Below are 15,162 nucleotides of genomic sequence, written 5' to 3' on the forward strand. Positions count from 1 at the left end.
CCACACAGTTTAAAACCTGACAGTCTTTCTTCCTGTTTGATACCCACACAGTTTAAACCTTGACAGTCTTTCTCCCTGTTTGATACCCACACAGTATCCAGTATTAACAGGGGTGCTAAACATGAATACTTTTTAGGATATATAATAATTTGGTTACTTTTCATTAAATACACTTTTACAAAATAGAGTGCATTAACAATGTAAAGCAAGATTAGTGTAGGCATTAATGGTGGCTTAATGAAACCTCTTCCTTTTGATAAATTGTACAGAACATGTCATGGAGTGGATGACAGTGTTGTAGTACTCGAGTCGAGGACTCAGACTCGAGTCCGAGTGCTGGGCTGATTTTCAGGACTCGTGACTCAACTTGTACTTGAGCACTGATGACTCAGACTTGGACTCAAGCCTTGACTGCATTCGGAAGGTGCAGACTCGGACTTGTTAACCCTATCACTGCCACACGACAGAAGGTTAATCCTTTACTATCACACAACCGACGGCGATGCTCCATCATTAGCATCATTAGCTCCGCATCGCCGTCGGTTATGTGATAGTAAAGGGCTAACCTTCTGTATTGTCACAGTGAAAGGGTTAACCGGCTGTCGTGTGGCAGTGAAAGGGTTAATTGATAAATACAGTTTGTTTTATAAATGTTTTGTAATAGGTCCTAATCATTTGCCACAAGATATTGATGGCTATGTTAATACCATAACATTGAATTAATTTCCGTGGTGACCGCTGTGTCTTAAATGTTTAATGTAGACCTTTTTTTATTTATTTATACGTCAGCTCTTTGACGGCCAGAGTGGAGTGGACTCAACCTTGATGACTCGGACTTGGACTCGGACTAGGGTAATGGGGACTCGACTCGGACTAGGGCTCTTCTTTGGCGACTCGGACTTGGACTCGGACTCGGACACTGGGCACTCGAGACTCGACTTGGACTCGAGATTTAGCGACTCGACTACAACACTGGTGGATGATTGATTACGCTCTGCCCCCAGGCCAGTCCACCGGTCGGAGATGCTGAGAAAAGCTGAGGAGCGAGCAGCAGATGACAGGCTATTATGGGCTATTGTTAAATAACCAAACAGGAGGCTCTGGTGAGCATGTGGCTGCTTGAAGCAACGGGCGCTCGAGGCCGTGGGTGTGTGCACCGGGTCGCAGAAAGGTTTACTCCCACGTGAGAAGAATGCACATGTAGTTAAGATGATTGCTATAGCCGTTGGTTCTTGAAGCCGAAAGTGTTTGTTGAAAACGAAATAATGAGATAGACTGAGTAGAGAGTCCCACCTGAAAAGGAGGCGTATAATGGGCAGGTATGTGTCGTGCCGTGGAGGGCGAGAGATGCTTCAATCTGCAACTGAGTTATGTTTGGGACCGCGATGGAAATAAGTCTGAGGACTTTCTTGCGCTATCCTGATATATTTTTATACTGTATGCACCTAGGGTGACCAGATGCAAAAAGTCCAAAAGCAGGACAAAACAGTAAGATTTTGGTGGGACAAAGTGGGACAGATAGATAATGTACATTTTTTTATTAGAATAACATGGTCTTCACCGAGACCAATGTTTTTTTTTTTGCTTCAAAAAGAGGGACATCCTCTCAATATGTGGGACGTTCGGTCAAATGGTGGGACAGTACAACCAAAAGGGGGACACCTGGTCACCCTATATAATGCACCTGTGTATTGTATTTTATTATGTCAAATCTCAAATCAATCAATCAATTAACATCTCTTAGGTTGGGATCACAGTGGACACCTTTTTCTTGTGCTCGAACGCGAGGCGGTGTACATAGAGAATCGAAAGTGCCCAGGGGCGCAACCAGCAGCGATACCACCGTCGCTAACGTTACATGAATTCCATACATTACTGCGTACAGCCCTCCAGGCGTTGCTGTTTATATATATCTCGGTCGTGGTAAAGACCTGCTCATACAAAAGGTTTGTTGGAAACTGACAAAATTATAGTTTTGATTGTTTTGCTGTCGATTTCTCTTCAGATACCTCCGATTTGTAATCCCTCCCCTCGGTGGTTGATTTTGATTGGTCCCGTCGACAAGTAGGTCTCATTATTACCATTAACGACCGGTGATATCGAAATCATGATTATTAAACACGTTTACTCGTTGTTGATTTGAGAAACGCTCCTCCCTCTAAGCAACACGAGCTGAAACTACTGTTGATTAATCGCTCAGCTATTATTATTGACAAATAATAAATAATATAATTTAGTTTTCTCCTATAGGGCCAGTTCAAATCAGTGGCTCAGGACTCAGGCAGCGTGTTTGTCGAACCTGGCTCCTCCTGGCAGTGTGCCGACGTGTCCTTGAGCAAGACACTTAACCCCTAACTGCTCCCGATGAGCAGGGTGTGAATGTGTGAGTGAATGGGTGTGAATGTGTGAGTGAATGGGTGTGTGAATGTGTGTGTGAATGTGTGTGTGAATGTGTGAGTGAATGGGTGTGAATGTGTGAGTGAATGGGTGTGAATGTGTGAGTGAATGGGTGTGAATGTGTGAGTGAATGTGTGTGAATGTGTGAGTGAATGTGTGAGTGAATGTGTGTGAATGTGTGAGTGAATGTGTGAGTGAATGGGTGTGAATGTGTGAGTGAATGGGTGTGAATGTGTGAGTGAATGTGTGAGTGAATGGGTGTGAATGTGTGAGTGAATGGGTGTGAATGGGTGTGAATGTGTGAGTGAATGGGTGTGAATGTGTGAGTGAATGTGTGAGTGAATGTGTGTGAATGTGTGAGTGAATGGGTGTGAATGTGTGAGTGAATGTGTGTGAATGTGTGAGTGAATGGGTGTGAATGTGTGAGTGAATGAGTGAGTGAATGTGTGAGTGAATGGGTGTGAATGTGTGAGTGAATGGGTGTGAATGTGTGAGTGAATGGGTGTGAATGTGTGAGTGAATGGGTGTGAATGTGTGAGTGAATGGGTGTGGATGTGTGAGTGAATGTGTGAGTGAATGTGTGAGTGAATGGGTGTGGATGTGTGAGTGAATGGGTGTGAATGTGTGAGTGAATGGGTGTGAATGTGTGAGTGAATGTGTGAGTGAATGGGTGTGAATGTGTGAGTGAATGTGTGAGTGAATGGGTGTGAATGGGTGTGAATGTGTGAGTGAATGTGTGAGTGAATGGGTGAGTGAATGGGTGTGAATGTGTGAGTGAATGGGTGTGAATGTGTGAGTGAATGGGTGTGAATGTGTGTGAATGTGTGAGTGAATGTGTGAGTGAATGGGTGTGAATGTGTGAGTGAATGGGTGTGAATGTGTGAGTGAATGGGTGTGAATGTGTGAGTGAATGGGTGTGAATGTGTGAGTGAATGGGTGTGAATGTGTGAGTGAATGTGTGTGAATGTGTGAGTGAATGTGTGAGTGAATGTGTGTGTGAATGTGTGAGTGAATGGGTGAATGAATGTGTGAGTGAATGTGTGAGTGAATGTGTGAGTGAATGGGTGTGAATGTGTGAGTGAATGTGTGAGTGAATGTGTGAGTGAATGGGTGAGTGAATGGGTGTGAATGTGTGAGTGAATGGGTGTGAATGTGTGAGTGAATGGGTGTGAATGTGTGTGAATGTGTGAGTGAATGTGTGAGTGAATGGGTGTGAATGTGTGAGTGAATGGGTGTGAATGTGTGAGTGAATGGGTGTGAATGTGTGAGTGAATGGGTGTGAATGTGTGAGTGAATGGGTGTGAATGTGTGAGTGAATGTGTGTGAATGTGTGAGTGAATGTGTGAGTGAATGTGTGTGTGAATGTGTGAGTGAATGGGTGAATGAATGTGTGAGTGAATGTGTGAGTGAATGTGTGAGTGAATGGGTGTGAATGTGTGAGTGAATGTGTGAGTGAATGTGTGAGTGAATGGGTGTGAATGTGTGAGTGAATGAGTGTGAATGTGTGAGTGAATGGGTGTGAATGTGTGAGTGAATGTGTGAGTGAATGTGTGAGTGAATGGGTGTGAATGTGTGAGTGAATGGGTGTGAATGTGTGAGTGAATGGGTGTGAATGTGTGAGTGAATGGGTGTGAATGTGTGAGTGAATGGGTGTGAATGTGTGAGTGAATGTGTGAGTGAATGTGTGAGTGAATGTGTGAGTGAATGGGTGTGAATGAATGTGTGAGTGGATGGGTGTGAATGTGTGAGTGAATGGGTGTGAATGTGTGAGTGAATGGGTGTGAATGTGTGAGTGAATGGGTGTGAATGTGTGAGTGAATGGGTGTGAATGTGTGAGTGAATGTGTGAGTGAATGTGTGAGTGAATGTGTGAGTGAATGGGTGTGAATGAATGTGTGAGTGGATGGGTGTGAATGTGTGAGTGAATGGGTGTGAATGTGTGAGTGAATGGGTGTGAATGTGTGGCATAAGTTGTGAAGTGTATATAAAAGCGGTCCATTGACCACAGGTCATCAGATACGTACAACTCTTAAAAGTATGTGCATTGCAGTTTGTGGGGTATCACTCTGGAATGGTCTGGAGGTGAGGTGAGTATAAAATTAAGCAATAATATCAATCAATTTAAAGCTATAAACAAGCACTTATGGACACATATAAGAGAGAGGAGCTTGAGCAGTAATGTGACTGCCTAATGCATATTTTTTTCTCATTTGGATAATTGGATATATAAAAAAAACTGTACTTTTATTTTATTTTATTTTTCATTATATTATTTGTATTTGTATTCAATTATAATGTAAAATATTGTAAGGAAGGGGCAGGGCTTGATATGTTTTTATTTTTTATTTTTTTTTACTTCCCCCTGTTCCTTCCCGAAACACTTATTGTATGGAAATAGTCTTTGACTATTTACCTTTTTGTTTTTGAAACTTGTTTTATGTTTCTATGTTCGAGACAAATCTAAATCAAATCAAGTGAGTATTTAGCAGCAGTGTGAGAGAGATGATACTGTACATGTTACAAGCAGCTTGTCTACCTGTTTGACGCCGGTCACAGTGTAGGCGTGGCCTCTCACCTGTTTGACGCCGGTCACAGTGTAGGCGTGGCCTCTCACCACTCCGTTAGCAGCTACTGTGTTCTCCGCCGTCTCCTGCAGAGGACATATTATGTACAATTAGTACCAGCAGTGGTAGTGAAAGGTTAACCTTCTGTAGTGTGGTAGTGAAAGGGTTAATAAACAAATAAACAAAGACCACACGTACCCCCTGGGGCGTGCCACAGGCCATCAGGGACCTGGACTTGGCGGCTCTCTCCATGAGCTGCCACAGGTCCGCCGGGGCCTCCCCGAGCTGGACGCAGATGTGGACGCCACCGGTGAAGTCCACCAGGGCCTCGGAGGGCGTGCCGGCGTTCATGTCGGTGTAGGAACCACACACCCTGCGCAGACAGAGACGTGTGAGGGTTCATGTTAGGGTTAGGGTTAGGATTCATGTTAGGATTCATGTTAGGATTCATGTTAGGATTCGTGTTAGAATTCATGTTAGGATTCATGTTAGGATTCATGTTAGGATTCATGTTAGGATTCATGTTAGGATTCATGTTAGGATTCATGTTAGGATTCATTTTAGGATTAGTGTTTGGATTCATGTTTGGATTCATGTTAGGATTAATGTTAGGATTCATTTTAGGATTCATATTAGGATTTATATTAGGATTCATTTTTGGATTCATGTTAGGATTCATGTTAGGATTCATATTAGGATTCATTTTTGGATTCATGCCAGGATTCATGTTAGGATTCATGTCAGGATACATGTCAGGATTCATGCCAGGATTCATGTTAGGATTCATGTTAGGATTCATGTTAGGATTCATGTTAGGTTTCATGTTAGGATTCATGTTAGGATTCATGTCAGGATTCATGTTAGGATTCATGTTAGGATTCATGTTAGGATTCATGTTAGGATTCATGTTAGGTTTCATGTTAGGATTCATGTTAGGATTCATGTTAGGTTTCATGTTAGGATTCATGTTAGGATTCAAATTAGGATTCATAATTGCATGGTGCTTAAAAAACAAAACATATCTAACTCAGATAGTCCCTGGCATGTTATAAATGGAAAAACATTTAATTTGGATGGAGAAAAAAACAAACATTCAAATTATGCTATAGCAAGAAACATAGGCTACGTTCACACTGCAAGCAGAAGTGGCTCAAATCTGTTATTTCTTTTGCTCATATGTGATTTTTTCAACACAGTGTGAACAGCACAAATCACATGGAATCTGATCTTTTCAATTCTGATTTGGGCCACTTTCATATTATGGTCCTGAATAGAACAGTACAGGTCAGATTTTCTTTTGCAATGAGACCCCATTATAATCTGCTCATGAATTAGCCGGCCTCCACTGCACATCAATTTATAAACCATAAACAGTGTCCTCCATGTTTACTTTCATCTTCCTTATTGTTCATTTGTGTATACGGGTCAGTTCAGGAGTGTGACCATTTCACACTGGAATCTGATATTGGCCATATTTTATTTTTTAAATATGTGAAAAAACGAACTCCCCACCACAGTTAGGACAGCCGAAACCCGTCCAATCTTCCGCCGTCGACTAAAGACGCACTTTTTCAACCATTATCTGAAATGATAAAAAAAAATATATATATATATATATATATATATATATATATATATATATATATATATATATATATATATATATATATATATATATATATATATATATATATATATATATATATATATATATATATATATATATATATCTAACCCTAACTAACCTTAGCAGGTACCTACACTGTAGCACTCAACACTTTGATGAACATTGTTACTCAGCTGATAGAGTTGTGCCCTTCCTTCCTGATGACTTGTCGTACAGAACTTGTAAGTCGCTTTGGATAAAAGCGTCAGCTAAATGACTAAATGTAAAAAAGATATCGGATGTGAACAATAAATCAGAATTGAGCACTAAGGTTTGCAGTGTGAACGCAGCCATAATATATATAATTATTTATCTTTGTTGGCCCCGGTGAAGCCGACACCTGCGGGTGCAGGTGGAACAAAGTGCAGTTTTATTTGCTTCAGATTTAATCTTAACAATTATCATTGTTCCTTCACGTCAACAAGTCAACATGTCAACATGTCAACATGTCAACAAGTCACCAGTTTCACTGAGCCACCAGGGATCACGTACTTGGCGTAGGCCTTCTCCAGCAGAGCGGGCCAGAACTCGTTCGGGGTCTTGGAATGAACGAAAATTAGATTCCCGTCGATCGTCGGCAGCTTGTCGTCAATCAACACATCCACCCACTTTCCAAATCTCCAGAACTGAGGAGGATACAGGAGGACGGGTTATCTTCAGTCTCCACACATGTTCAGTTAATTCCAGTAAATCAACACGTTTGTTTCTGAAACTAGCGGCACACACTGTCGTGGATACCGTACCAGGCGTACCAGTCTCGTCTCGTGCAACGTCGTCTAACATAATGGGCGAAATGCAGTGTGGAGAAAGTGGAAAATGAGAGCGGAATTAAATGTATTCAGATTTAAATGTGTTGCACACGAGAGCTGTAAACAAACACTCGAATACACTAGCTAGCTTGCGATAGTGAGCTAGTTTGCGACAGTGAGCTAGCTTGCGATAGTGAGCTAGTTTGCGACAGTGAGCTAGCTTGCGATAGTGAGCTAGTTTGCGACAGTGAGCTAGCTTGCGATAGTGAGCTAGTTTGCGACAGTGAGCTAGCTTGCGATAGTGAGCTAGTTTGCGACAGTGAGCTATCTTGCAATAGTGAGCTAGTTTGCGACAGTGAGCTATCTTACGACAGTGAGCTAGTTTGCGACAGTGAGCTATCTTGCGATAGTGAGCTAGTTTGCGACAGTGAGCTATCTTGCGATAGTGAGCTAGTTTGTGACAGTGAGCTATCTTGCGATAGTGAGCTAGTTTGTGACAGTGAGCTATCTTGCGATAGTGAGCTAGTTTGTGACAGTGAGCTATCTTGCGATAGTGAGCTAGTTTGTGACAGTGAGCTATGAAATCTTGCAATAGTGAGCTAGCTTGCGATAGTGAGCTAGCTAGCTGACACTGTTAGCTCTCCAACCAGGAAGAGAGAAGAAAAAAATCAACCCTGTTAACTTACCAACCCTGCTAACATACCAACCCTGTTAACATACCAACCCTGCTAACATACCAACCCTGTTAACTTACCAACCCTGCTAACATACCAACCCTGTTAACTTACCAACCCTGCTAACATACCAACCCTGCTAACATACCAACCTTGTTAACTTACCAACCCTGTTAACTTACCAACCCTGCTAACATACCAACCCTGTTAACTTACCAACCCTGCTAACATACCAACCCTGCTAACATACCAACCCTGTTAACATACCAACCCTGCTAACATACCAACCCTGTTAACATACCAACCCTGCTAACATACCAACCCTGCTAACATACCAACCCTGTTAACTTACCAACCCTGCTAACATACCAACCCTGTTAACATACCAACCCTGCTAACATACCAACCCTGCTAACATACCAACCCTGTTAACTTACCAACCCTGCTAACATACCAACCCTGTTAACATACCAACCCTGCTAACATACCAACCCTGCTAACATACCAACCCTGCTAACATACCAACCCTGTTAACTTACCAACCCTGCTAACATACCAACCCTGCTAACATACCAACCCTGCTAACATACCAACCCTGTTAACATACCAACCCTGCTAACATAACAACCCTGAATGGTGTGATCTGCCCTTTCTTTAATCTTTCTCAGAGTGAGTAGTGCTTCTTAGTTACCCTGAAGTGGAAAATGCCACAGTAGTCTTTCTCAAAGGACTGCTCCAGCGGTATAACTTGACCGAGGATGTGCTTCTGGAACGTCAGGGCTCCAATCGAGGCGAGGAACCAGCAATTCCCTGTAAAATGTCGGCGAAACACGTCAGAAGGTGGTTATGACATGTGGTTATGACATGTGGTTATGACATGTGGTTATGACATGTGGTTATGACATGTCCAATCAAATCCAACTTTATTTGTATAGCACATTTAAAAACAACATGGTTGACCAAAGTGCTTCACAGTAAAAACCATAATATAGGTTATGTTATGTGTTGTAAAATGTGTTGATTCTCAGTAATAAGGTCACTCCCCTACCAACTATTCCTTGTCCGAAGTCAAACCTCGAGACTCCTTCGACGATGAAATCTGGGTTCGACACGAGTTTCTGAAACAGAAGGGAATTGTGACAAGAAAATAATGGTTTTGGTTAATGGTTTCCACTAGGGCTGTATGTACCGAATGTAATTTTCTTTTACATTCAAAGCTTCTATTGAAGTTTTCGAATGAAGTTTCGAATGTCTGTCGTCATATTATGACGTAATCATAACAAAATATATATATATATATGTATATATTTTTTTTTAAATACCCTCAAACAAAATCTTCAATTTGAATAAAGTGATTAATCTCATCAAATGAGTTTTTTTTTTTTTTATTAAATCAACTTTCTTTAATGAATATAACTTGTCAGTTTCGTCAACATAAATAATCCAATCAGGTCTCACGGTTTGTACGAAAGTGATGGTGACGTCTTGATGGAGCGCCGAGCGCCAAGCGGATGCAGATAGGCTACATCATTTATGATAAATGTTTTATTTTAATTTTTATGATGAGTCATATACTATAATAGTATAATACTATAATATTAGTGTAGCCTAATCTTTATCTGCAACTGTGAAGAAAACCCCCATTGGTTTAAACAGAATGAATAGACACATAAAAAAATTAAATAAAATAAAAGATTCAAATGTTGATTTAGAATTCAAATGTCGACGTTATGAATGAAGCTTCGAAGCTTCAAACTATTCGGTGCGGCCCTAACTGTAGTTTCCACAAACAATAAACTAAAAAGCACATCTTAAGCTTTCAGCCAATGGAATGCTGGAAAATGTATTTTTTTGGCCGCTGATGTTTATCATGAACCTATACTCCGCTTTCAAATAAATTTGAGACGGATTTGAGATCTCTGCCAGATCAGGTGAGACTCAGAGGGAGGCAGTGTTTCTTAGAACTCGGTTGCAGAGTAATAAGAAGAGGTGTTTCAACTTTATGACATTAAGAAACCCAATAGATTTGTGAGATTTATGCAGGACATGTTGAAAACAACTAACCGGGTGCTCCAGTAGCACACCATGTTACCGCGCTGCGTCGCGGGACTCCGTGCTGCGTCACGGATCTGGTTGACTCCGAGTTTGATTCCCGGACTCGCCGTCATTTGCCGAATGTCTCCCCCTGCTCTCTCTCCCGTTTCACCCTACAACTGTCGGTCATGCTTGACCAGAAAAGCGATAAACGCTAAAAAATAAAGTAAAAAAAAAAAAAGAAAACAACTAACCACGGATAAAAAATGTATACACTTCCTATGAAGCCCATGTCATATAACAACTAAGACTACGACTAGTATCATTACTACTACTACTACTACTACTACTACTACTACTACTACTACTACTACTTACTACTACTACTACTACTACTACTTACTACTACTACTACTACTACTACTACTACTACTACTACTAACTACTACTACTACTACTACTGGTTGAACAAAAAATCCAAAGAAACAGACTAAGAAATGACGTAAACACCATGATCAGAACCGCAAAAAGAAATTTCATCAACGACAAAACTGAGGAAAACAAAAACAAACCCCGCGAACTTTGGAAATTACTCAATAATCAACTAGGCTGCAGTAAAAAACTTAAAACCAGATTCTCAAACATAAACATAAAGACGGACAACACGCTCATCACAGACAAGCTGGATGTAGCCAATTACTTAAACATCTTCTTCACAAACATAGCCACAACACTGGTAAACAAACTACCCTCCCACTCAGGGCATTATGGGGTAGAACACATAGTAGCATACTACAAAAACCTAGGGGTCCACAAAGACGACTTCAAACTTGAAATGGTAACAACCGATGAGGTACTCAAAAAATTGAGCGCCCTCCAACCTAACAAGGCCACTGGCCATGACAACATCCCCTCCAAATTCCTCAGAGACGCAGCAGCCGCCATCACCCCAGTCATCACACACATAATAAACCTCTCTATAAAACAGGGGCACGTCCCCAAGGACTTCAAAATTGCGAGAGTGACCCCTCTACACAAAAAGGGCAGCAAATTAGACCCAGGCAACTACCGCCCTGTTTCTATTCTTACCTCCATCTCGAAAGTCATGGAGAAAATAGTCTATGAACAGGTCGAAAAGTACTTGGCGGAAAAAAATCTAATCTACGAATTCCAATCTGGCTTCAGAACGTCCCACTCCACTGACACATGCCTCCTCTATTTGAACGACCACATCAAACAAGAGGTGGACGCGGGCAAATACTGCAGCATGGTCATGCTGGACCTACAAAAGGCCTTCGACACTGTCAATCACTCCATTCTAATGGACAAGCTAAAAGCAATTGGTTTTGATAGCTTATCAGTGAGCTGGATGCAATCCTACCTGGAGGGGAGAGAACAGATGGTAGAGGTAAACGGTACTCTATCCCCCCCCCTCACAGTGAGCTGTGGTGTTCCACAAGGAAGCATACTAGGACCGCTACTCTTCCTAATTTATGCAAATGACATGTCGTCAGCCTGTGACTGCAACTTGTTCCTGTTTGCGGACGACTCAGCCCTGCTGGTCTCTGACAAGAACAAATTGCAGGTTGAAAAAACCCTCAGCACGGAACTAGGCAAAATCTGCATATGGCTTGCTGATAACAAACTATCATTACACATGGGCAAAACAGAGTCCATTCTCTTCGGTTCAAATAACAAACTCAGCAAGACCGACGGATTCTCAGTTACAGTGGGTGACAATATTGTCACAAGGAAAGACGAAATTACCTACCTGGGTTCCATCCTAGAGGCAAATCTTTCCTGTGACAAAATGGCATCCAATGTAATAAAAAAAGTCAACCAACGAACTAGATTCTTGTACCGGATCTCCTCTCTGGTAAACAAGAATACCCTGAAGACTCTGGCAGGAGCACTCATTCAAGGGTACTATGACTATGCGTGCACCTCATGGTACCAAAGCACCTCAAAGGCGCTTAAAACAAAATTACAAACATCACAAAACAAACTGGTCAGACTACTACTTGACCTGAACCCCAGAACCCACCTCACCCCTGCCCACTTTGCCAACCTAGGATGGCTTAGAGTAGACGACAGAGTACAGCAACTTGCAATGGGCCTGGTCTACAAGATACACTATACGACCGGGGTGCCCATGTACATGTCAAAATACTTCCCAAAGGTCAGTGAATACCACAACCACTACACCAGAGGAAGCTCAACAAATCATGTTAAACCCAGATTCGGCTCAAACAAGGGACTAAACACGTTTCGCAATTATGCCACAACAATGTGGAACGCCCTACCCAAAGCTGTAAAGGAATGTGAATCCCTGCCCACATTCAAAACCGCTCTTAAAGAGCACCTACGGGAGGCTGCAATTCGAAACTGGCCACCGTAAATGCCCAAAACCCCCACCACCTCCTAATAGACAGTCTCCTCACCACCGCATGTATATATTCCCTCCCCGCCGTATGTATATTTCCCTCCCACCCACCCACCCCCTCCTAATGTACAGTCCCCTCCCCATCATATGTATATACTCTGTCAGGATCTAAGGGTAACAGTACTGTATATTTGAATACCGTTATGTCACAAATGTATCAGTACTAAATACCTATATGTCCCTATGCCATAAATGTCATGTATGTTGTGTATGTCATAAATGTCTATATGAATTGAAAATGGGGGACCCTGATGGAAACAAGACAAACGTCTTTCTCAGGTCTGCATCCCCTTAACAATTGTATGTATTGAGCCGTACTGTATTGTACCCATTCTGCAATCTGTTAAATAAAGTTTTCATTCATTCATTCTACTACTACTACTACTACATTACTACTACTACTACTACTACTACTACTACTACTACTACTACTACTACTACCAGGGACGTGCACAGGACTTTAGAGGGGCAGGTGCTCAAAGGCTGAAAAGGGCACTACACTTGTGTGTATATATTAACCGAGCGCGCGTAGCTACTACTACTACTACTACTACTACTACTACTACTACTACTACTACTACTACTACTACTACTACTACTACTACTACTACTACTACTACTACTACTACTACCACTACTACTACTACTACTACTACTACTACTACTACTACTACTACTACTACTACTACTACTACTACTACTACCACTACTACTACTACTACTACTACTACTACTACTACCACTACTACTACTACTACCACTACTACTACTACTACTACTACTACTACTACTACTACTACTACTACTACTACTACTACTACTACTACTACTACTACTACTACTACTACTACTACTAACTACTACTACTACTACTACTACTACTGCTACTACTACTGCTACTACTACTACTACTACTACTACTACTACTACTACTACTACTACTACTACTACTACTACTACTACTACTACTATTACTACTACTACTACTACTACTACTACTACTACTACTACTACTACTACTACTACTACCACTACCACTACTACTACTACTACTACTACTACTACTGCTACTACTACTACTACTACTACTACTACTACTACTACTACTACTACTACTGCTACTACTACTACTACTACTACTACCACTACCACTACTACTAGTACTACTACTACTACTAACTACTACTACTACTACTACTACTACTACTACTACTACTACTACTATTACTCACTGCCTGGTTACACACACAATAACTATAGACAAGGACGTTCTATAGCTACACTGTAGGCTGTCGGTCAATGAGGACCTATGAGATTCAGTGCTCCCTAAAGTAAGCCAGCAGACACGAAGGCAGGGAATAAAGCAAAAAAAAATCTCCTGACTGAACTTTTGAGCGTGAGCGTGAACACTTACCCCTGGCCGCAGCCACTCCACCCTGCTCAGGTCCGAGGGGTTCAGAAGGCCCTGGCCGATGGAGTTGTGGTCGGGGGGGAACATGTCGTCGATGAACCTCACGCCCCGGACCAGGGAGTACTGCTTCAGCTGCTGGTAGTCCTGGCTGAGGAACTCCTCGGGGCGCTCCAGGCTCCCGCGGCCGCCCTTCTTGTTGCGCTCCGACATGATGTTCAGGCAGACGCCGGGGGGAGGCATGGTGGCTGCAGAGGGTCCGCTGCCACGGTGGAGTGAAGGGTACAGTAAGTGGTCAAGTAAATGGTAAATGGTCAAGTAAATGGTCAAGTAAATGGTAAATGGTCAAGTAAATGGTCAAGTAAATGGTAAATGGTCAAGTAAATGGTCAGTAAATGGTAAATGGTCAAGTAAATGGTCAAGTAAATGGTAAATGGTCAAGTAAATGGTAAATGGTACAGTAAATGGTCAAGTAAATGGTAAATGGTCAAGTAAATGGTCAAGTAAATGGTAAATGGTCAAGTAAATGGTCAAGTAAATGGTAAATGGTCAAGTAAATGGTAAATGGTACAGTAAATGGTCAAGTAAATGGTAAATGGTACAGTAAATGGTCAAGTAAATGGTAAATGGTACAGTAAATGGTCAAGTAAATGGTAAATGATAAATGGTAAAGTAAATGGTGCATTTATTATCTCTTTCATCCAAAGCGCTTTACAATGTGTTCCTCACATTTTACCCGTTCACTCACACATTCACACACCGACGGCGGAGGCGACCATGCAAGGTGCCGACCTGCTCATCGAGGGAGTTAGGGAGTTAAGTGTCTTGCTCAAGGACACATCGACACGCTGCCCGGGAGGAGCGGGAATCGAACTGGCAACCTACCAGACCAGACGACTGCTCTATATACCTCCTGAGCCACTGTCGTCCCCTGGCCCTGGTGGAGCGAGAAGAGAACGCGAACCAGCTTGACGCCGGTGACCCTGACTGACCCCTTTCAGAACCTGGCTGGACCTGGCTGGGAGACTGACACCTTCCACAACAACCTGGCCCGACCCAGGCTGAGAGACAGACACCTTTCAGAACCTGGCCCGACCCAGGCTGAGAGACAGACACCTTTCAGAACCTGGCTGGACCCAGGCTGAGAGACAGACACCTTTCAGAACCTGGCTGGACCCAGGCTGAGAGACAGACACCTTTCAGAACCTGGCTGGACCCAGGCTGAGAG

The 15,162-nt window shown here is 42.3% G+C and overlaps 1 protein-coding gene across 1 annotated transcript in view; it reads right to left on the reverse strand.

The window, feature by feature from the left end:
• Nucleotides 1–14,208, reverse strand: part of LOC311225517 (calpain-1 catalytic subunit-like) — a 64,768-nt gene extending 50,560 nt beyond the window's left edge. The window contains exons 1-6 of the mRNA XM_084310833.1: nucleotides 13,941–14,208; nucleotides 9,098–9,167; nucleotides 8,741–8,859; nucleotides 7,119–7,252; nucleotides 5,159–5,333; nucleotides 4,933–5,046 (exon numbers count right to left, since the gene is read on the reverse strand). Coding sequence (XP_084166959.1) covers nucleotides 4,933–5,046; nucleotides 5,159–5,333; nucleotides 7,119–7,252; nucleotides 8,741–8,859; nucleotides 9,098–9,167; nucleotides 13,941–14,177 — 849 coding nt within the window. The 5' untranslated portion in view covers nucleotides 14,178–14,208. The remainder of the gene's footprint in view (nucleotides 1–4,932; nucleotides 5,047–5,158; nucleotides 5,334–7,118; nucleotides 7,253–8,740; nucleotides 8,860–9,097; nucleotides 9,168–13,940) is intronic.
• Nucleotides 14,209–15,162: the final 954 nt, after the last annotated feature.

The sequence above is a fragment of the Notolepis coatsorum genome, assembly GCF_963971535.1.
Source record: "Notolepis coatsorum genome assembly, chromosome: 3".
In the NCBI taxonomy this organism is placed as follows: Eukaryota; Metazoa; Chordata; class Actinopteri; order Aulopiformes; family Paralepididae; genus Notolepis; species Notolepis coatsorum.